The sequence below is a fragment of the Mustela lutreola genome, chromosome 3 (genome assembly GCF_030435805.1).
Source record: "Mustela lutreola isolate mMusLut2 chromosome 3, mMusLut2.pri, whole genome shotgun sequence".
Lineage (NCBI taxonomy): Eukaryota > Metazoa > Chordata > Mammalia > Carnivora > Mustelidae > Mustela > Mustela lutreola.
In genome coordinates this window covers 168,200,344-168,223,807 of record NC_081292.1, presented here as the reverse complement: position 1 = coordinate 168,223,807, position 23,464 = coordinate 168,200,344, and the positions used below count along the sequence as shown (strand labels likewise).

Here is a 23,464-nt window from a genome sequence, read left to right as displayed (position 1 = left end):
AGGACACAGTGTCCTAAGGAGCAACTCCAAGACACAGCTGGGAGTCTGAGCTGGACTCCTCTTCAGTGGGAAAGCGTAGTTTGGAAAGGCTTCCAGGTGATTCTGATACCTGCCCCATCTCCCTTTCTGGGAAAATAAGTGATTAAGACACATTCCCTTACCTTCAAGGCATTATTAATCCTTACATTCTATATAAATAATATGATTTATGATTAAGGCCTGTGCCCACAGATCTACAGGAGGGGTCCCTGGATCCACAAGGCGGTGATACACTCTGAATGGGAGGGAGAGGAAAAGCATCCTGAGGAACAAGGCAGGTGCCTCCATTGGGGTCCAAACAGGAGAGAAACCACACAGTAGCCTGAACGGAGAGGGTTTAATGTAAAGCACTCTAAACTCTCACAGAATATTCAAGTAAGGAGAGAATGGCCAGCAAGAAGTAGAGAGAACTCTCAGGAAGATAGGACTGGCAGATAGAAGAGCAGCCCTGGGGTGACCCACACCTCTGCTGAGACCCAGGCCTCACAGCACAGGGTATGGTCGGGGCTTCCTGGATGCCTGAGATGTTGCTATGGTGACTCACTGCCAGGACTCATCAGAACTCTGTCCTCTAGCGCAATGGGGAGAGCAGTTCTCGAGGCGACATTTCATGACAAGGCAACCCAGATTTTGTACAAAAACACCGCCCGCGTTTCTGCTACAAAACCATGTTGGGTGTTGTGGGAAGCTGCTGGCTGTTGCTGTCTGCCATGTCCATTGGGAACTCCATAACTAACGCACCCACATTAGGAAGCCACGCCCCTGCGGCTCCCTCCATTGACAAAACTCCACGTCATGCCCACGGATACAGTAACAACATTTAAGGGGCTCATACCCATTACAGAACAGTAAAAAGTGTGAATTTGCTGCTGAGAGGCACTAAGTCAGAAGCATAAAGCAGGGTTTCACCGAATGTCAAGTTGAAGAGGGACTCTCAAAGCCGTATTGTATCCCAATCCTCACATCCCCACTGAGTGGTTGTCAAGCTTGCGAGACATCCACAGCAAGGTGCCTACCACCACCTGGGATGGTCAGACAGCTCCTCCTCACCCTGAGCCCCCATCTGTCTCTGGTTTTGGGTCTGATTTACCTCACGTCTGCCACCTGACATAATGTAAGCTCTTCAAATATATGAACCTGGTCCTTCTGCTTTGCTTCTTCCCCAAAGCTTCTGTCTTTTGTAAGCTACCCGTCTTATGACCTCTATAACAATTCAGAGCCTTTTCATTCTACCAAGCATGGTGGTGAAGGTACTTCCATGAATTTGGGTCTCAATCCAAGACTTGGTCATATCCACCCCCCAAACCTGTTCCAATGTGCTCTGATTGTACAAAATAGAGCACTTGTAAGTGATCTGTCTTTTTGGCCACAGGGATTGATCTAAGTAGCGACTCCTGATCTATGTCAGAAATGGTGGTCCTTCTGCTTTGCTTCTTCCCCAAAGCTTCTGTCTTTTGTAAGCTACCCGTCTTATGACCTCTATAACAATTCAGAGCCTTTTCATTCTACCAAGCATGGTGGTGAAGGTACTTCCATGAATTTGGGTCTCAATCCAAGACTTGGTCATATCCACCCCTCAAACCTGTTCCAATGTGCTCTGATTTTACAAAATAGAGCACTTGTAAGTGATCTGTCTTTTTGGCCACAGGGATTGATCTAAGTAGCGACTCCTGATCTATGTCAGAAATGGTGCTTTTCAAAATGGCGGTAGGAAAGAGAAGTCTCTTTTCACAGCCAATGATGAAGGTAAGATCTTAAAAAACCAAAAGCTGCCTCCAGGCCTGACTATAGCCAAAGAGAATGCATCCAAGTTGAGAGGGATGTAGAGATGGCAGACAGAGAGAAAGCACCTGATGCCACTAGAGTCCCCCGTGTCCACCATCATCTGTGAGACCAGGCCCAGTACCTCTTTGCCTTGGTTTAGTTATAGGAGCCAATAAATTATTTTTTTTTCTTTTTCCTAAACTAGTTCAAGTTGGGTTTCTGGCAATCACCAACAAAGAACACCAACTCCACCTTTCTTAACATTAAAAGAAAAAAAAAAGGGCAAGGGTGTCATTGTCTCACTTCTTTGATACAGGGTTTCTGTAGAAGCTGATATAATTTTAAATAGTAACTCTGGGAATTTGTTATTAATGATTTTTAGAAAAAGTGTATCTAGAAAATAAGACCTTGCTCCTCACTGTCTCTTCCCTTTTCTTTATAAGCAATTTAGTCCTAAAGCAATTAAGTCCTTCCCACAGTGGGAAGCCAGGGAGACTCAGGATGGGATAAGCAGGGCACTCTCACAGGTCAGTCCTGTGGGGGTGTTGAGGCCCAAGGGAGTGAGGAGGGCATTCACAGACGGGGAAGAAGGACGACGAGTTCTCCCAAAGATGTCCACATCTTTGATCCCCGAACACATTTTTGGTTCCTCCAAACCTATGGATATTACCTGGATGGCAAGTTGTGATTAACTAAGGATCTTGAGACGGGGAGTTTATCTGGATTATCCAGGTAGGTCCAATGTCATCACAGGTCCTTACAGAAGGGAGGCGGGAGATCAGAGTCAGGAGTAAGAGATGCGAGGACAGGACACAAGATTGGAGTAACATGGGGAATGGGCCAAGTCAGGGCCTGCTGGTGGCCTCTAGAGGTTGGAAAAAGCAGGAAAGTGTCTTCTCTGAAGCCTTCAGAAGGGAAGAATCTCCACGGGAACAATGCTTTTAAGCTTATGATGTCCAAAAATGTAAGAAAAGGTGATTTGTTATAGCAGCAACAGGAAAGTAATAACAAGGAGAGTGATCAGATGAATTACCGTAAGGATAATGGAAGCCAAGACTGTCATTGAGAAGGGAGTTGGAATAAACATTAGCTGTGAGCACATTTTGCACCCAGATCTTGACTTCTAAATACCACTGTCTACTAAGGCTCCTTGGAAGGCTGAGTCTAAACTGGGTTAGGGAGAGTGCAAGATGAACCTGGGTCATCATCTTGTGCTAGGAAACAAAGGAAGTTCCAAAAAAATGGTGGAGGTATATTAAAAGGACACGGATGCCAGTTCTCACTGGCCAGATCAGGGAAAATTCTGAGCTGCAGAATAAATACTGAGAGTAATGGATTATAACTCACCGAGACAGGAAACTATGAGTTTGTACAGATACACATAAATAAATGAATAAATGGAAAGTTTGAGGAAGAATGACCTATTTGTACAGATTCAAGCTATCTACTCTCAGAATCACATAGAAAAGAGTAACTACAGTGGAAAAGCCTGACAGACAGTTCTGAATCAAGAGATCAGAGTGAACCCCATCTGTAATGGAACAAATTGATGTTGTTCACCATTTCACGGGCTGCAATGAAAACACACCTTCACTTCTGTGAAATTCTCACCCAAAACTTGTAACTTGAGCCTAATTAAAAGGAACCATCAGATAAAACTCAGATGGAAGGATAATCCGTAAAATAACCAGGTTGTTATTTTCAAGCAGTTCCATGTTACAATTGTCAAACGAAGTCTGAGAAAGTGTGCCGGACTGAACTAAATGGAAGAGAGGTAGCTGCTCAAAGGCAACACCCGATTCTCTGCAAAAGGTATTATTGGGATAATTGGCAAAACTCGAATGGGATCTGTGCCCTTGGAGGTAGGAATATAACGGTGTTAACTTCCTGATTTTGATGGTTGCATTTAGATAAAGAAAGAGGATATCTCTGTTTGTGAGAGTCGCACACGTAAGTATTGCGGGGATGATAAGGCATTATGTCAATAACTTACTCTCAGGTGGTTCAGGGAAATAAACGAGTTTTTATTCTTGTCTGACTCTGGATTTCAGCTCAGGTCATGATCTCAGAGTCCTGGGATCGAGCCCCACGTGGGGCTCCATGCCCAGTGGGGAATCTGCTTGAGATTCTGTCTCTCCTCCCTCTGCCCCTCCCCTCATGCTCTTTCTCTAAAATAAATAAGTCTTTAAAAAACAAAAATAAAAATAGGAAGGAAGGAAAGAAAGAAGATGGGAAGGAAGTCTCCCTTGCTATTTTGACATCCCATGGTGGTAAGGTCTTTAGAGGTATTTTCAAACATAGGTGGAATTGAAAAAGTGTCACTCTTCATATATAGGAAATTTGCAATCTCAAAAACTCAAATCAGCTGAAATAATTTTATTAGCTATACTCAGATATTTCTTCTTTATCTTCAGGTTAGATATTTTTGGGCTGAATCATTTTTAGGCTTTGAAGCTAAAATCTATATATTGAAGTTTGAAGAATGTGAAATCACAGTACTTTAGAATGTTGCCAAAGTTTCAGAAAAATGAGGCTTAGGTTTGACCCGACTTGCCTGGTATCTCATTAGGAGCTCCATGCTTTGATATGCTCTCCTGGCAGAAGTTTCCTGGACTCACTCAGAGATCAGAAAACATTCTTCTCTGTGTCAAACTTCACAACGAAGTGGAGAGAAATCCAGTCTTCACTCAGAACTTTCAATTCAAGTTTTTTCCCGTTTTCTTAAAATTTAAAAGCTAAAATGAAAAATTTCAAACACAGAGAACAGCAAGTAATGTAAAGTATACCTGTGCACTCAACCAATAAGATCCAACAAATGTGAATATTTTGCCTAAAGAAATAAAAATGCTGTAGAAATCTCAGATACTCCTGGGTATACACTCCATTCCTTTTTTCTGTCTCCCTCCTCCGAGGTAACCATTGTCTCCAAGTTGGTGTACAGCCTTTCTTACTTCTAGGTAGGCTTTTTGCATAGTTCTATAAATAATGTGTACTTTTCTGTGAATGCCTTGAAACTTTAAATAAATGGTGTCACTTTATGGTTACATTGGGCAACCTTTTTAAAAATTGAGGAAAATTTCAGGAAAAGCACAGATCTTAAGTGTACAGGTGATAAGACATGATAAATATATATACCCAATGTGACCACTGACCCAATGAATATATAGAACATTGCCATCATCCCAGAAAATTCCCTTTCTGTTAATCCCCACCCCTATAACAACAATTATTTTATTAATTCCACTATGATAGTAGTAATATAATCGTTCTGAAATTTTGCTAATTGCTATGGTGCCTTTGTCAAACAGCAATTGCCTGTGCATGCAAGTCTTTTTTTGGACTCTATCTTGTTCCCTTGCTTTATGTGCCTATCATGCCAATTCTACCCTAGATTGCTTGCCATGGCTTTATAGTAAGTCATGAAATCACAAAGTGAGTCCTCCAACATTCTTCCATTCTGAGACAGATTGAGCTATTTTGAAGTCTGTTGAATTTCCATAAAAATTTAAAAATTAACTTGCCAATTTCAACAAAAGAATCCTCTGGGATTTTGATTCGAATGACATAGACTCAATAGATCAATTTGGGGAGAATTTGCATATTAACAATATTGAATCCCCCAACCCATGAACATGGTATATCTCTCCATTTGTTTTGCTCTTCTTTCTCTCAGGGCTGTTGTTGTAGAGATCTCATGTGTTTTTTGTTAAATTTATTCCTAGATATTTTATGGTGCTGTTATAAAGGAATTTTACAATTTTGTTTTCTAATTGTTTGCTGCTGATATACAGATATGTAACTGACTTTTGTATACTGACATGATACTCAGAGGCCTTTCTAAATTTACTACTTAGTTCTTGAAGTTGTTTTGTAGATTTTTCAGGATTTTCAGGATTTTCTGTGTAAATAACCATGTCAGCTGCTAATAAAGGCAATTTTACATCTTTCTAATTCATATGTCTTTATTTTTAAAAATCTTCCTTATTGGCAATAGCTAAGACCACCAGTATATTGCTGAAAAGAAGTGATGAAAATGGAAGTAGAGTGTTCAATTTTTCACCATTAAGTATGATAGTTTTAACTTTTCATACATGTCCTGCATCAAATTCATACGTATTCCTGTATAAAATTGAAGAATTAAATCAAGTCAAAACCATTCTATTTTTAGATTGCTGAAGGTTGTCATCACAAATTGATTTTGAATTTTGCAAATGCTTTATTTTGTTAACTTAGTGAATTATATTGATTTTCAAATGTTAAACCAATCTTGCATTTTCAGAAAGAGCCCCACCTAATCATGGTATAATACTATATTTGCTTTTTTTTTTTTTTTTTTAAGGATCTTTATCTAAACATTCATGAGGGATATTGATTTATTATATTCTTTTCTGCTCATGTTGGGTTATTTCTGGTTTGGGGAGTTCTTATAAATAGTCCTACTATAAACATTCTTGTGTATTTCATTTGATGCAGTGTATACATCTTTAAGTTATACCTTGCGATGAAATTCCTTGGTCATATATATGTATACATTTGACTTCAGTAAATACGGTCAAAATGATTGTACCAGTTTATACCTCCACCATTGAGATACAGACATGTCCCTTAAAGTGTGGGCTGTGAGCTGTTTGCTACTAGTCTGTAAAGAAGTAAGGTTAGAAACCGAGAGTGAGGAACCATTCAGGAAGGTTTAAAGAAATGTGACATTCCTGTGACATACGAAAACATGGTCAGCAGCCTTGTGTGACAGGCTGCTGCATAGACAATTCATACGTTACACTTGCATGATGACGCACAGTGGCGGGAGCTCCTCCCTAGTCACGCTCAGTGGGACATGTCTTGGTGTGCACTGCATAGGATATCTAAAAAAAAGAAAAAGAAAAAGAAAAAAAATGCATTGCATGGGCACTGGGTGTTATATGTAAACAATGAATCTTGGAACACCACATCAAAAACTAATGATGTACTGTAGGGTGACTAACCTAACACAATTAAAAAAAAACAACAACGAAAAAACAGAAACCAACAATAACCGCCCCCCCCCCCCCGCAAAAAAAGAACACATTTGTTCTTCACCTTTTAGTCTGAGAAGCACTGATGTGGGAGCGTTCTGGTGGTTCTACATCCTTGTTAATATCCCTAATTTTCATGTTAGCCTTTCAGGGAGTGTCCAGTTGTAATGGTACTGTGTTCTAATTTGTATTTTTCCAATGTCTAAGGAAGTTGCATACTTTTCATATTTGTAGGGGGTCACAACTTGGTGTGAAGTACATATTCACATTTTCCCCTATTTTCAAAATATATATTTTAAGTCTTCCTAAAACATTTTTTGGAGATCTGTCCTAACTGACCCCTCAACCATTTCTATGAGGAAAAGGGTGAGTGAAATACGGGGAGGGCAAGAACCTAACTCAAAAGTGAGATTCTTCTGAGTTTATTCATTTGGTTAATATTTAGGAACTCCTACTGTGGGCCAAACACCCTGTGTGACAATGGGGATAGAGCAGTGAACAAAATAGCAACATTCTTACCCTTGAGGAATTTATACTCTGGTGGGGAGAAGACAAATACTAAACTGGAAATTTTGGGTGGCAGTAAATTCTATGAACAATATAGGATAATGACAGAATAATAGGAATAGACCAGAGCAGTGAAAGGTTTTTCTAAAAAAAATATTGAAGTCAACATTAGAATAACAGGAAGGACATAATCATACAACAGTCATTGGGAAGAGCTCTCCAGGAAGAGAAAATGTCAGGTACAAAGGTCCTGAGGTAGAAATAAGTAGGTCTGAGTATTAATGAGTGAGTATTCTGATTTGGGTCAAGACTGACCTAAGTGGTACCATTGATACCTAGTACAGTGGGTATGGGTGGCATGTTCCCAGACCCCTTTGACTTCCTTGTATGTCTGTGTGTCCACATAACATGGGTTTCCTGCCCTGGCCTATGATTGGGATGTATCTTTGAGAGACTGACCTCAGGTTCCTGGAGCTGCTTTGCTGACTCTGAGTGGGAACAGGAGGAAGGGGGAGGCTATGTTCCCCACCTTCCCACCAGGCAGCCCCGATCCAGGGTTTGAAGGGTGTACGAGTATGAAAGCCAGCATCCTTGTCTGCAGTTGGTTGGGGTGAAGTCAGGGTGGACCGCAGGCTCTGGAGGCTCATGAAGGGTGTCAGGCTGCAGCTGAGACCTGGCCAAGACCATAGCTTTGCTTGGGTTTTCTCCTTCCCTTGCTAGTTTCTTCTGGAGCACTTCTATAATAAACGGGTTGCCCCGAATTCTCATCCAGGGTTCTGCTTTTAGGAAGTCCAACTTAGGACCACCTGATCTATATTTTGCAATGGGTTTTCTTTTTTTCTTTCAAGAGTATGTCTTCTGTGGCATCAGATGACAGCCGGTGCTGTGAAGTCAGACAAATCTAGATTTGAATCCCCTCCATTCACTAGCTTGGACAGGTTAACCACTCTCTCTGGGCTTTAGCTTCCTCATTTACAAAAGTGGGACAAAAATAGTGCCAGCTTTGGGTCACCGTAAAGGGTAAATGAAAGAATGTAGGCAAAACACTTAGATCAGCAAAGTGCTAAACGCTCTTATTATGAAACCTGTCCAGGCTTTACCAAAGGGTTCATAAAAACTTGCAAGCCTTGGGTTAGATATCTGTTTTAGTCCTTAAAAAAACACACTGTGTCGCTGGAATTTGCCTCAGGCCAGGGTGGGACAAGGAAAGCACCGGTGAGGTGTCTCTGATATACATCCTTTCACTGAATCCTGAGACGCACCTGGCAAGAATAGAAGGTGTTATAATAATTATTATTTTTTAAAAATATTTAATTAATTAATTTATTTGAGAGAGAGCGGGATAGGGAGGGAGAGAGAGAATCTTACGCTGACTTTGCATGGAGCCTTGAGCCCAGTGCCAGGCTCTATCCCATGACCTCATTGAGATCACGACCTAAGCCAAAATCAAGAGTGGGAGGCTTAACCAACTGAGCCACCCAGCTGCCCCTATTATAATTATTTTAAAGATAGGAATTTCCTAATCAGAAAGGCTAAGCTGCCTAAGGAGACATGGTGTGTAAGTTAGAGCTCCAAGTTACACCTGTCTGGAGGGAGCCCAAGCTGGGATCCCGATCTCCTTGGGGGGTTGGGCTCTGTCTTTACTTCTAGGTCCTTCCTCCAGAGAAGGGGCTTGTGTCTGCTCTTCAGAGGAATGTCCAGTGCTAGCCGAGACCACTCCCACTGGGCCGAGGCACTAGGTGCTGCGGCTATTTCCCGGGGAATAAGTTCGAATCTGGAATGTGATACTCCTGAGGTTGGAGTGAAGACGCAAGGTTGTGCAAAGTTAGCCTGACGTCTTCAGGCCGATGGTGCCCTTGTGCGTCTCAGGGGCCACAGCTGCAGCCGCCAGAGTCCATGCTGGCTCCATTCTGACCGTGCTCACTAGAAGCCCAGACTCAGAGCGCCCAGGACAACAAAGCTTTTAAAGTAGGGTGAGGTTTCAGTCCGCAGGCCCACTTGGGGTGCCAGAGCCCCGCAAGAATAGAGGGTTCTATTATCATGTTTTGTCTGCAGGCAGATCACATCAATGGGGAAAGTCTGTTCTGTGGAATTAGAATCCCAGGAGCAGTTTGGACACAGGGAAGGAGTGTGGGCTTGGCCAAAAACCTCACCACTGCGCGTTCCACTAAGCACTCTGGGGGAGAAAACAATGCGAGGACTCAGTCCTGAGTCAGCTGGGACAATTCAAGCGACAGCTGCCCAATCCTGCCTTCTCGGACTTTCCTAGTGGGGGTAACCAAACTCATTCCTGCCAAGCTAACCCTTGTGCGTGACGCTGTCCTTTCGCAAAGTTGGGGCAGCCCCGCAAATGTGCCAAGAGCCTTCTGAGGGCCTGGGGTTTTGGAACCCAGTCTCCTTACAGGAGTACTCGCAGGCCTCTCATTTTCCCCAGGGCTCCGCGCTGGCACCCGGGGCGGGGGCGGGGTCTGCCTTGCTCGCAGCCCCTGGGCTCCGAAATCCCGGTGGGGAGTGCTGGCCCCAGGGCCTAAATATGATTTTTTTTTTTTTTTTTTTTACTACTACGCCGGGTGTTCCTTCTTCTTCCTGGGTGACTGCATCTTGTAGCACGTTTCTGGCCCAGGCGTGTTTTAAGAGACAGCAGGCTTAATTCAGAGCGGATTCCAGCCCGGGTCCAGCGCTTCACCCCGGCGTCCGAGCTTGCCACGGGAGAAACGCGTTTTCCAAAGAAGAGATTGTCAAGTTCATGGGAAGAGAAAGCGAAGCGTGTGCTCTCCAGCCGGCGCGTCCCTGTCGATAGGGCTCAGACACAGGGTCACGCATAAGAAGAAACCGGGACCAGAAAGTTGTGAAAAAGCATTCTTGCCCTAAACCCTGGGCGTGCGCACACGGCTGCCGGCGGTTTCTCTTTAGCAAGATTTCTCGCCAGGCGCCTGGAGGTGGAGTTCGGGTGCGCAGCGACAGGGGGACCCGTGCGGGGCCCCGGCCAGGGCCGTGGGGGCAGAACCCCCTCCGCGAGCCAGGGGTGGGGGGCGGAGGGGAAGCGGAGCAGGTGTGCGCCTAGCGCTCGCATTTGGTGTTCCGCTGCGGGAGAAAAACGGGCAGCTTTGATCTCAAAAGAGTGTTTCTTTTGTTAAGGGCTTTCTCCGCGCCAGGACCTTCTAGCCACAGGAGAGTTTGACCCTCAAACCTTCTGGGCTTGGCGTTGGGCTGTCTCCTGTTATTTTCAGCAAGTAGAAAAAGAATCTCAGAAAGTTTTAGCTGGGGAGAAAGTGGTAACATGCGGGCGCCTCCACGAGTATGCGTCCTTGGGGAACGCCGGGAGAAGCAGAAAGCAAGCCAAAAGCCAAAACGTGGCACGTTAGTGTAGGGAAAAAAGCTCAGTGAGCACGCGTTTTAAAAGTGAAAGTTTAGGTCATTTGTTTCATGGTCGATTTTTCTAAATAGGGTATTCAAGGTGACTAGCCTTTGGAACACATTCTTGTGGACAGAACTTCAGCTATACACTTCTGGATGAGAATGTAGATTTCAGTAATAATAGCAATTAGTAATAATAAAGCATTTGCCAAATTCACCTCAAAAAAAAAAAAAAAGACTGTATCAAAAGACATTTATTATACCCCTAATGTGTGCCTGGCCTTGGCTAGGCATTTCAGAACACCAAATTGTTTAGATTTTCAAGGACTTTGGGCCTGAATCCTTTACAGATAAAAGTATTCAAATAAAATCTTACAATCTATTTCTAAAGCCCTTTCCCTCCCTCTTGGGGTATATAAAACGGCGCCGATTAATCGCTCCTACCAAAACTGTTACTTCTGTTTTGGAGAAATTAACAAAGAAAACCCAGGCCAAATAAATCAACACCGAAGTTCAGAAGGTCAGAGCAATTTGTCTTGGGAACAAAGTCTTCCCTTGAGCTAAGAGGCATTCAAAGGAACTCTTGGTGGTAATGGGATTATTAAAGATATACCTGAGACCAGATAAATATTTGATGATTCTGCAAAGCTCTAGGGTTTCTCTGCCAGTTTTCTTCTGCTGACACACGTTCCCCCAGTGGGGTCCGGACTTCGTGGCTTCATTAGACCTTGCAAGTCAAGGGCGGCCGGGGTTTCCAGAGAGTGCGTTGTGGGGTGCAGAGCTGCGCGGGAAAAGACAGACCGGGGTTTACGAAAGGGGTGTGCGTGCATGAGCGCGCGTGCGCGCGTGTGTGTATGTGTGTGTGTGTGTGTGTGTGTGTGTGCGCGCGCGCGCGGCTGCACGTGTGTGTATGGGGGGGCGGCGCGGGCCGGGAGCAAGGGCGATGCAGGTTCCACAGCTGCCACCTAGAGGCGTATTCCTGCAGTGTATATAACGCGGGTCCGCCGTCCGAGAGCTCAGTCCTGCAAACTGCTCAGCCCCGAGGCGGTGAGCGTCGCAGCCGCGCAGGGAGCCCTGAGCCCGAGCCCAGCCCCGGAGGTAAGGAAACGGCTCCCCGCAGCCCTGCCTGCAAAGGAAGGCGAGGAAGGCGGGCAGGGTTTCTGTTCTCAGCTAAGCGCTCTTTTTTAGAGGCCTCTTTCTGAATCGCCCTGATGGTTGCTGAGAGTTCGCAGGTCTGGTGTCTGAAAGCTGGGGCTGCAGGCTGCATGGCTGCTTTGCAAAGCCTGTCTGCTAACTTGGGGGCTGCCCCTTTCTGCGGCAGCAAGTAAAAAGGCAGGTTTCCTTGAGTCACTGGTGGAAGGGACGCTCCGTGTGTGCCTGCTGGCTGTAGGAATCGGTGTTTATTTGTTGCTGTGGGCGTTGAAGCTCGGGTAAGGGGGAGGACTCAGCAAGAATGCAGACTGTCGGTTCTGCTCGCTCCCAGTTGGCATAGGGAACCGCCTGGCACCACGGCTGACCTCTTTCACGGGGAGATCAGTCGGGGCATAGATGGACTTGCCAGGAAATAAGCAATTGCAGAACGATGTGAACTTTAGGAGGGGGCATCCTTGAGTGAAGCAGGGAACTGTGCTGTGAATCTTTTGTGAGTCCAGAATGTATTGGAATTCGGGGCTTTGCGGGATTCCCGGCTCCTGTAAACCCAGAAGCTGGAAGGGCGAATGTTAATTCAGCTCCGTGTTTGTGGCTTTGACTGCATCCTTGCTAATCTGAGTATTTATTGTGCTCTTGGAAGGTAAGTCCAACTTCAGTTAGGAAAAACAAAACAAAACCCAAAAAAGCACACACACAAGTCCAGGATTTTGTAATTTAAAATATACCCTTCAGGTAAAGCATGACTTTTGTTCAGTTCTGTTAGCAAGCATAAAGATTCAAGGGGTGACTGACAGAGCTTTGGAGTGAGGTCAGGGGTGGGTGGTTAGCCAAGACTTGTAACTTCCAGGGAGAATGAGAAGTTGTAAAAGTCAGACTAGCTGTCTCCCTCCCGCTCTCCCTCCTTTTCTGTCTCTCTTCCTTTCTCTTCTCTTCTCTCTCCTTCCCTTTTCTTTTTCCTTTTCCTTTTCTCTCTCTCTCTCTCTCTCAATTCACTTGCTCACAACAGGGTCATTAGGTTTTCCAGAAGTGGAAGCGGGTCCCCTGACATGGTTTATAGCTCTTTGAAGCTCTTTGGTGTGCTGACATGCCCTGAAACTTCATTCTGCAGAATCTCAATGTGGTAACTTTTTCTTTTCTCTTTAAACGCAGATGCTGCCTTTGTGTCCTTTTATTTATTCCAGGAAAATGCGGAGATCAAATAGGCTTGCCTAGAAAAGAAAGTAGAGGCTGCCCCGGTCTGTCCTTTACTTTCTGTAGCTTTTAAATGGATAAACTGCCTGTCGATCCTCTCATCAGATGCAAAGCCTTTCTCTAAAGCAAAGTTGCACAGGGGAGCTCTAGCTTGGAAACAATTTGCTCTTTTTCCCCCTTCTCTGCCATAAACACTTGAATGTGCGCACAGCCTCCTGGGGATTGGAGGAGGGGGGCGTGTGGAAGAGCAAAAGAAAATTGAGAAATGCCTGTATTTTGCTGCCTGTCCATTTTTAAAAAGGGGCACGCATTGCAATCATAGTTTTAAAAAAGTTCCAGAGAGTATAGCCAGGGCAGCATGCCGGGGCTTAACTAAGTCAGGACTTTGGAGGTGAGTTTTTCCCTTATTCACAGCAAGTCCTGGGAGAATTGAGAAGGTATTATGGTTTCTAATCAGACCCAGAATAGGCAGAGTATAGGCTTTCTGGATGAAAAAAAAAAAAAAATCCAAACAAAAAAAACCTCCTTCATCAGGAACAGTGGCTTTTTGTGCGATCATCTAGGGAGAGGGGCTCCTGTTTTCGGGGAGGTGTGAGGGAGCTGGCTGAAGTTACTCAGACCTGAGACCAACCGACCGTCATTCTAGAAAGCCTAAGAGTAAACTACGGAGGAGAAAAACCACCAAGACTTCAGGCTTTTAGATTTTTCTCAGTGGTTTTTGCCAGGCACAAAGGAATTTGGAACTAAAAAAACTTAGCTTTACTTTTAGGAACAAGAACAGTGTTAGAACGCCTTGCTAGTTGAGTTCCATGCATGTAGGTAGAGTTTAGAAAGAAACCCAAGGCTGACTCATATCAAGTGTTTTTCAAGTCCAGAAAATTATAGCCCTGGGACACACATTTTCTATTAAAGTAAAAACAAACAAGCAAGAGAGAGAGAGAGAGAGAAAGGAGAGGGAGAGAAGACAAGAAAAGGGAAAAGGGGGGATTATCTGATTTTGAATACTTGATGGTTTTCTGCAGGGCATATTTGATTTTTTTTTTTTTTTTAACCTAAGGATCGACTAATTTAGAATTGGGAAAAAAAAAAGTAGGTGCTTTCCTTGTTAAAGTAATGAGGGGATTGCATATTTTTATGGTGAATGTTTTGCTGAACCACAGGTAGGTTTGGGAGCTGACTCGGTTTTGTTCTAAGCGCTCCCAGGGTGGAGGGACTAAAAAGTGACTCAGGTGGCTTTAGACCACCGTTCGCTAAGAGACAGCTAAAGGACTGTATGTACATCGGGATAGCCAGCATCTTTGAATTTTCTTATAGTAACAGATACCTTTGTGGGGATCATCCCTGAGTTCTATGAGAAGAGGCCAAGATGGAGTAGCCTTCTCCTGGGAGCCCTATTGTGTCTGGCCCAGAGCCTGGCTGACCTCCCACTGCCTCATCCAGGTCCTGAGCTGGGTGGGAATGAGGGCTCTGGTTACAGGGGGCTAACCCAGCCGGCAGGTTTGTGACGTGGATCTCTGGCTCTGCCTTTCTGGGCACAGCATTGCTTTCCCGTGGGCAGCTGAGCACAATAGACCAGATTGGGTTTCTGCACGTGGGGTTCGATTTCTCCCCCAAATACTTCAAAGTGGGCGAGCATGCCCCAACCCGTGCGTTAACGGGAAGTACATTGAGAACCCCAGCGATAGGTGACCTCCTTCTGAATCAGGATAGGGAGTTTTTGTTTTTCTCTTTGACTCTCTATTATTTTTGAGTTTTCTAATGAATTAGAGCAGTTCCCTACTTGTGTAAAATAAGTTGCTCTCAAGACAGCCTTGTTTCTGTTTGCTTGGCACTGGGGGACAGACTAGTCCCTGATCTGCTGACAGCCCTAGCAGATGGCTGCAGGGAGTCTGCTGAAGCTGAAGCTTCTCTGGTCTTTCCTGTAGATATAATGCAGCATCGGTAAAAAAAACAACAAAAACAAACAGCAACAACAAACACACACATAAAAACCAACCCCTGCCCCCCACAAAACCCTGAACCCAATATTGTACAATCGCCTGATGATTTTTTAGATGTAGTGTGGGTTCTCCTCACCTGAACCGCATGCCAGCTAGCATGGAAGGTGTGGGACTCTGGCAAGGAGGCCAGAGCGTGACTCCCCTGGGGGAAGCCCCTGGAGAAGTGGGGAAAGTGCGGAGAGCAGCTGTGTGCCACAGACCAAGATGAGCGCGTCTCTTCTCCTGGCCTGGGCTTGCTCTGAAGGTCGCAGCAGTGAGAAGCCAGATGAGTGATCTGGTCTGAACAGCACTGAATGGTTCTGTGAAATTCCCTCCTGGAAGGACATAGATCCCAAATTGCAGAAAACCAATAAAAAAAGTCACTTGGAAAAACAAACAAACAAACAAAAAAAGGTCACCTGGAGGCAGAGATCCTAAGGAGCCCCAGCGGCTAGAGGGCCCCTTACTGTCCAAGCTGGTGCTCAGCCTCGACCTGGCAGGTGTAACTTCATCTGCACCACTGGGGCCTGGGCAGGAGCACCTTCCTCCAGCCTGTTTGCACCCTGTCACCACAGCTGGCCTTTAACTCCCTGCCTTTGACTTGGTTTGTGTCACCTCTGACCCCCCCCCCCCCCCCGCCCCCGAGCCTTTTCTGTTGCAAGCTGCTTCCTTGCTCATAATATCTCCTGCCTCCTGCGTGGGCAGGCCCAGCCTGACTGCCCCGCTCCCCCCACCCCTCCCTCTGACTCCGGTCACCAGCTTTCCTTTATGGGGAGCTTGGCTTCAGCCTGATTCAGTGACCCTTTTATGGTATTTCATTGATCATCTCACCCATCCATTTCTCCTTGAAGGCCTCCATAAGCCACTTGAGTGGAAATCCCTCACCCTCCCGCTCTGGGGGCCACTCACCACCATCCTGCTGCCTTCTTGCCCTTGTCGGTTGGCTGGTGAGTTCTTGGGGGATGGGCCACGGTGATCCCTGTCTATTAGCCTTGGATCAGTGCCCCTCACAGAGGAGGTTCCACAAACATTCGGGGGCATGAAAAGGCTGATGTCTGTCTCGGCTTGATGAGGGGTGCAGAAAAGTGTCTTCTGGACTCCTGCTCCCGGGATGGCCTCAGAGCCCTGGTCTTGGTGGAGCCTGATATCACTGCTGACTGGGAGCACCCCAAACACCCACCTTGGGCTGGCTATGGGGCCCGAGGATGAAGACGTGGGGGTGAGGAGCTTGGGCAGGAAGAATGTGGCACGACACAGCCTGGAGATGTGGGTCCTGGTTGGGGCCAGGGTGGGAGAAACAGGACACTTTCACTGGGAAAGGAGCGGCTAAAGGGTCGAGAAGACCCTTGGTCTTGGTCTTGGTCGAGAAGACTCTTCCCGGTCTGTGATGGGGATTTGCAAACACGCTGAAGGCCGTTTTGGGGAGAGCAGCCAGATGCTTGAACACTTGGCAGGCTCCGTCACGGAGGGACTGACTCTGGGCCAGAAAGAGGGCCTGTTCTCTGCAGGCTGACTGCCACCCCGTGCAGACCAAGCTTGGGGACATCTAAATCTGGCCTGACTGCCAGCTCCCTGGGTGAGCTCAGGCCACCATTTGGAGCAGTGACATGTTGTCTGCCAGTTGCTGTAGTTCCCTCGTGGGGATACTCGGTTGATGAATAAGGAGGCTGAGAAGTGGGAGGCTCATCTCCCAGAAAAGTTCTCCCATTGATTCCCCAATGACCTTCTGCCATTGGGAATTTGGGTGGTGGACGAATCCCTTTGCAGACAGACAGCAGGCCGGTGGGGAGGACGGCCAGATGCTGGGTCCGCTGTAGGCCATAGGAAATGTCCCTTCCTGTCCTGGTGGAAGTGGGATGCTCCCTGCATACGGGGGTGGGAAAAGGTCCAGAGCACGTGGCTACTGTAGGGAGGGGGTCAGAGAGAGCACGGGGAGTGCCGGGGAGAAGGGAGCAGACGGGGACAGGTCCAGTTCTCTGCCCTCAGTTGGGTGTCTGGGCTCTAGCACAATGGAACTCACACCACCCATGTCTTGTGAAACATCCCTCCATCACAATGTACTTAATTCTTGATGTCAGATTTCAAATAATACAGAAGTTTATGGGGTGAAATTTACAGTCCCCTCTTGGGCCTCCACCCAACCCTGCCTGCCCAAAGCTTTCTCCTTCTTGAAGGTCTTTTTTCTATGCCTCAGTGCATGTGTATTTATATAAAGCTGCTCCTCCTTTGGCTTTGGTTTTTCTGTCCTTGAGGTCATTCTCGGTCTGTGTATCTGCCTCTGGCCTCTCCCTTCAGGTATGCTCAAACGTTCTGTCTTCACAAAAGCAGATGCCCCCATCTTCTTACGGCTACAGTGGATATACCCTACTTGATCAAACCATCCCTCTCCTGATGGACATCGAAGTTGCCTCCAGTAAACATACCTGCGGGGATAGTTGGGGACAGTTGGGGACACAGGAATCTTTAGAGAGGTGAAATGTGTGAACTTGTAAAATCAAAAAGCGTTAGAAAATTCAAAGCCCTGTTTTTTTCCTTCTGTCAGGACCTTTTAGGCAGATGCCTTACCACTTAGTTGCAAGAGGGTCTCATCCTCCTGCCTGCCTTGGTAGGGGGCGGCTCCGAGCCCTTGGAAGGCAGGCAGTGTTGACTCTGAAAGGCGTTCCTGAGCTCTGGCCCCAGGCTGGCAGGAGTGGAGGTGCTGGCTTATTCCAGCAGAGAGAGGTTGGTCCCACTGGGAAGAAGGGTCTCCTCCAGGTCCGGGGCAGACCACTGTTGCCTCTCAGGATGAACACACCAGCACCCTGGCCCAGAGGCCTGGCCACTTAGACGGGAGTGTGGATCCTTCTGGATGGATGCAGAACGTGGGGGGACTGTCTGTGTACCGGCAGAGGCCATCTCCTGCTTTTGCTGGAGGGCAGCCAGAGTGCTGGTGCAGGATGCTCAGGGAGTTAAAGTGGCCCCTGTGGTCCACTGGGCCACCCCCTCCCTCCACCAGGACAGGAAGAGAGGTTTCCCATGACAAAGTGAGCTTTGTCACCAGGCCTTTGGAAACCTGTGATCTGGGTAGACACTCTATAGCTTGCCATACTGATGGCTCTGTAGGAGCCCTTGTGAGGATCTCAGCCAGTGACTGAGGAAGATTCCTCTTTCCAGTGGTGGCCACTTGCTGTCGCTGGAATGGCATAAAGTGGACCGATGCAGCTGCCCTCTTGGACCCAGGCTCAGGCAGACAGGCTTCTGCTGCAGGCCACATGCAGCATCCATGCAGACTGTCTTTGTCAAGTCATAGTCTTTCCTGGAAACAGCCCTGGATTGTTTCCAAAACCAAATGCGGGAAAAATACCAAAAGGACAGGGGGCTAAGCTGTTGTGAGTTCCGTTTCCCTCTTTAGGAAACCCCTGTTGGGATTTGCAGGGAGTTTGAGGACCACAATTTGTTTCATCTCCTCTCTGTGCCTCCTTCCTTCTCTTGACCACTAAGGCAGGAAGGGGAACCAGGGGGTCCCTCTGGGGGAGGTGGTGGTCCGGGCACAGGCCTCGGGCTTCAGCTTCTGGGCTGATGGTTGGTAGGAGATAAGTGATCGGGGCCCAGCTGGCTTTCATGCTTGAGCCAGGAGCTTTGGAGCCTCTGCTCTCCACTTCAGCCCTGGCTGGAAGAGTCTCACTGGGCCCCCCAAGGGAGGGGAGAGGACTGCTGGAGGGGAGCCTTGCCCTGCGAGCAAGAAATGCTTCTGGCTCAAAGGACCACTGATCGCTGAGTTGGGTTTTCATTGCCCAGAGGGCAGAGGTGGAAACCAAGGATGGAGCCGAGCCCTCTCCCACCATGGCTGGAGCTCCGGGAATAGCAACAGTTGGCAGCCCGAGAGAGTGGGTCCCGACACCTTGACCTGGTAATTTCCAAAAAGGTGGAGTAATTTCCAAAAAGGTGAGAGGCAGGGGACTTTTCGTAGACCCCTGCCTCTGCGTAGGTCTGACTGTCCACACTGAACAGTGCCCAGGGTCTGTTCGCTGAATGAATGGCATGGGAGGCCTGAGCTCGGTCACTAACTCCTTGTGGTGAGCAAAGAGCTGGGTGTACTTGGACCCAGTCAGGCTAACCAGGGCTGGGACTCATTTCTTCCTTTCTGGCCCTGTGGACAGCCCCATGGATGGCCCCATGGACTGCCTGGACCCTGGGCTCTGTGACTTCCAAGCACAGCACCCTGAGGCCAGTCCAGTGGGTTGGGGAGTCCTGGCTCCTCAAAGGTGTTCTCTGTTGCCCCTTGTCCCCATGTCCTTTAGGGACCTCAAGCTGCCTCTTAGGACAGAGTGGTCCAAAGTCTCATAATGTGAGGATTTTGTCCTAAACATGGTTGTGCTGAGTCTCCCTGGGTGCTCCCTGTGCTTGTGTGGTCTGTCTGATCTGGCCCAAGTTGCTGGTCGTAGGGCATAGGAATCCTCCTGCTGGGGTGCTCCGAGGACCACCAGGCTCTCTGGCTGTGGCCCTTGCCTCTGCCAGCTCCTCCTGGGCTGCCCAGCGTTCTCCCCTCGGCAGTAGGGACATGGGAACCTGCTTAGATCACCGGGAGAGGGACAGAAGCCTGAAGGTGGTCTCTGCTAACTGAGATTTAAGATGAGGTCACCTGCTGTTAGTTTTGAAACTGAGGAGTGGGTCCTGGGAGGCAGCAGGGATGTCTAACCCCTCAGGGATGCTGTTCATTTATTCTGAAGGTAAAGCTATCAAGCTGCCTGTCTCTGCTCACTCCTGCGTCTCCCTCCAGGAAGGGACATGTATTCCTTAGGCAGTAAGAGGTGGTTTCAATGTGGAGTGAAAAGGGGGGCTGTGCATTTTGCCAAAAGGATGGGAGGGGTGGGGTTGTGACTTACAGAGCATCTGCTATGCGCTAGATTCTGGAGTGGTCCCTTTGTTCTTGGGTGCCTCTGTGAGATGGTGCTGGTGACTCAAGAATGCAGCCCAAGATAGGTTAGCAAGTCAAGTTAAATAGCAATGTGGAAGGAATCAGAATTCCTACCCGAGAAGGTCTAGTCTCAGAATGGGTGCTTTTCCCAGCTACGTGTCTGCATACTGTTAGCGTAGCCACCTGTGTGCTGACCTGTGGACCAGGATCACCCATCTTCCTGTGTGACCTGGGGTCCACTTTGGATGAACTTAGCACAGAAGCTCGACTGGGGTCAGTCATTAACTATGACCCGTGAAAAGGAAGGACAACCATCTTCCCATGTGAGGTCACTCCTAGCAGGATACCCATGTTCCCAGGGTCACCCAGTGGGCAGCCGACCCAGGACCATGTCCTGCAGGGATTTCAAGGCCCTCGAGTGGGTGGGGCATCAGTAGAAAACCCTACCGGGAACTCTTCTAGCTGGGGCGTTTGAGGGGAAATCATCATTTCTAGATGCCGTGGTGGTACTTTGGAGCTGAAATCTCTGTGGACAATAAAACGGTGACAGTTCAGAGTGTTGGCCTTAGGTCAAGACAGCAGGAAAGAAAGTTGAGAAATTGCCCGCCCCCCACCCCAGAAGTGCAGCAGGTGGTGACTTTTGTGCTCTGGGTCTTGGCCCAAGTTGCTCTTGAAGTAGTTGGATAAACTACTTCTTTAGAAGGGGAAAGTAGGCGCTGGACAGCTGGGTGGCTGCCCTTTGTTGAAGACCCGAGATCTCTGCAGGTTTGGGGTGTAATCAAGCTGTGGGGGTCGCACACCTGTGGTCTTCATGGCTGTACTCTGAAGGTGGCCCAAGACCCAGGTTTCCATGTGCATTCTGCAGAAGGTAAAATGCACCAAGTCCCATTTTTGATGCACACTGGGAAGGGAATCTCAAGCGTACTCATTAGGACACCAGAGTAGGATACTTATAATACAGCAGTGCTAGGAACAGTGGACTCTGCTGTCCTTTGGGACATAGGGGAGAATGGCGCCACTGTCCTCTACTAAGACTGAGCGAGTGGCCAGTGTCGCCCTGGCTGTCAGATGTTTCTTGGGCCCCCGGAGTACACCGATCTCACACTGTGGGTCTAGCCAGGCTGGTGATGCCTGGGGAACACCGCCATTCAAAGATAGAGAAAGCAGGCGCTCTTTTTGCTTAGGCACCATGCAAACTTAGATACCGGGCCTGTTTTTTGTTGTGCGGAGCTCTGCTGGGCTGTTTCCTTTTCTTTTGTTGGGAAGACACCACCGAGTATGCGGAGCGCTGGAAAAGCGCCTTGACTGGGCCTCTGCTGTGTCCTAATGAAGCCACTTTTCCATTGCATTCTCTCTGTTTGATCTTTGCGCAGGCCGTTTGCTTGCTGCCCGCAGCGCCATGGACCTGCACCTCTTTGACTACTCAGAGCCAGGGAACTTCTCCGACATGAGCTGGCCGTGCAACAGCAGTGACTGCATTGTCGTCGACACGGTGCTGTGTCCCAACATGCCCAACAAAGGGATGCTGCTGTACACGCTGTCCTTCATCTACATCTTCATCTTCGTGATCGGCATGATCGCCAACTCTGTGGTGGTCTGGGTGAACATCCAGGCCAAGACCACTGGCTACGACACACACTGCTACATCCTCAACCTGGCCATCGCTGACCTGTGGGTGGTGGTCACCATCCCCGTCTGGGTGGTCAGCCTCGTGCAGCATAACCAGTGGCCCATGGGAGAGCTCACATGCAAGGTCACCCACCTCATCTTCTCCATCAACCTGTTCGGCAGCATCTTCTTCCTCACGTGCATGAGCGTGGACCGCTACCTCTCCATCACCTACTTTGCCAACACCTCGAGCCGCAGGAAGAAGGTGGTCCGCCGTGTTGTCTGCGTGCTGGTGTGGCTCCTGGCTTTCTGCGTGTCCCTGCCAGACACCTACTACCTGAAGACCGTCACGTCGGCGTCTAACAACGAGACCTACTGCCGCTCCTTCTACCCCGAGCACAGTGTCAAGGAGTGGCTCATTAGCATGGAGCTGGTCTCTGTGGTCTTGGGCTTCGCTATCCCCTTCTGCATCATTGCCATCTTCTACTGCCTGCTGGCCCGTGCCCTCGCCGCTTCCAGTGACCAGGAGAGGCAGACCAGCCGCAAGATCATCTTTTCCTACGTGGTGGTCTTCCTCGTGTGCTGGCTGCCGTACCACGTGGTGGTACTCCTGGACATCTTCTCCATCCTCCACTACATCCCCTTCACCTGCCAGCTGGAGAACTTCCTCTTCACCGCTCTGCACGTCACTCAGTGCCTGTCGCTGGTGCACTGCTGTGTCAATCCTGTGCTCTACAGCTTTATCAATCGTAACTATAGGTACGAGCTGATGAAGGCCTTCATCTTCAAGTACTCGGCCAAGACAGGTCTCACCAAGCTCATCGATGCCTCTAGGGTGTCAGAAACAGAGTACTCTGCCTTGGAGCAGAATACCAAGTGACACGCTCTGTGGGGTCTCGGGGACAAGTGTGTTGCTTTCTCCACGGCACTGGCTTGCATCGTTCCCCAGAGTAAAGCAAGGTAGCTTTGGGGCTTGAGGCGGGAGTCATGAGGAGAGAGGAGCGGGTGCCACCGAGCGTCCTTCCCCTTTTTCTCGGGCGGTCGCGGTGGCTGTCACGGCTCTGTGCGTGCGTCCTGCCGTGTGCAAGACCCATCACGTGTCCAAGTCTGCTGCAGGGCAGGCTAGCCTGCACTTCTGTACAATAAGACGTTCTGTGTTCCCTGGAGGTTTTATATGGTGATTTGTATTTAAATCTTAAGACTTTATTTTCTCATTATCGGTGTACCTTATAAATGTATTTGAAAGTTTAAATATATTTTAAATATTGTACGGGAGCTATAACGCGGACATGTATCCAGAGTGTTGTAGTTTTAAGACTAGTTTGATTTCAGTTTTGACTAAGGATGACATTAATTGTTAGCTGTTTTGAAATTTTTTATATATATATATATATATATATATATATATATATATATATATCTATAAATCTATGCCAGTCCTGGCTGAAATGTTTTATTTACGATAGTTTTCTATCTGTGTGGTGCTCTGTACTGGCATGGGATACGGAACAGGAAAGACTCTGTAAAAACAGTTTGTGATATTCATAGTTTTGTAAAGTTACCTTAAAAAAGCAAAACGGGGCAGACCTGTTCCAGGCTGCAACACTGTGCACAAAATGAACAGTCTCATTTTGGAGAATTCTCTCAATTTGTAAGTTATTATTTTTTTTTTAAATAAAGATTTGTTTTTCCTAAAAAGGCATCCGAGTGTCTATGTTAAAACCATGTTTGGCATTCAGGTAGCGTGTGTGATAAGAATAGTACAAATCTATACTGCATGTCAGCTTGACCTAATATGCTTAAGGAAAGAGCGCTACTGTAAAAGCAAAACCCAAGGGGTTAACGGATGCAATGACATAAAAGGAAAAATATTCGAGCATATTGAGGGTTTTGGTTTTTCTAAAAAAAAAGACAAACAAAAAAAAACTGTCAGGCAGTGTATTTGCGGTAGGTGTGGT

At 47.5% G+C, this 23,464-nt stretch overlaps 1 protein-coding gene across 1 annotated transcript; it reads left to right on the top strand.

Annotated features, from left to right (window-relative positions):
* Positions 1-11,663: 11,663 nt before the first annotated feature.
* On the top strand, positions 11,664-22,901 carry ACKR3 (atypical chemokine receptor 3). The gene is made up of 2 exons (XM_059167630.1): positions 11,664-11,777; positions 21,272-22,901. Exon 2 carries the CDS (start codon positions 21,298-21,300, stop codon positions 22,384-22,386), a length of 1,089 nt encoding a protein of 362 aa, XP_059023613.1. The 5' UTR covers positions 11,664-11,777; positions 21,272-21,297; the 3' UTR covers positions 22,387-22,901.
* The last annotated feature ends 563 nt before the right edge of the window (positions 22,902-23,464 follow it).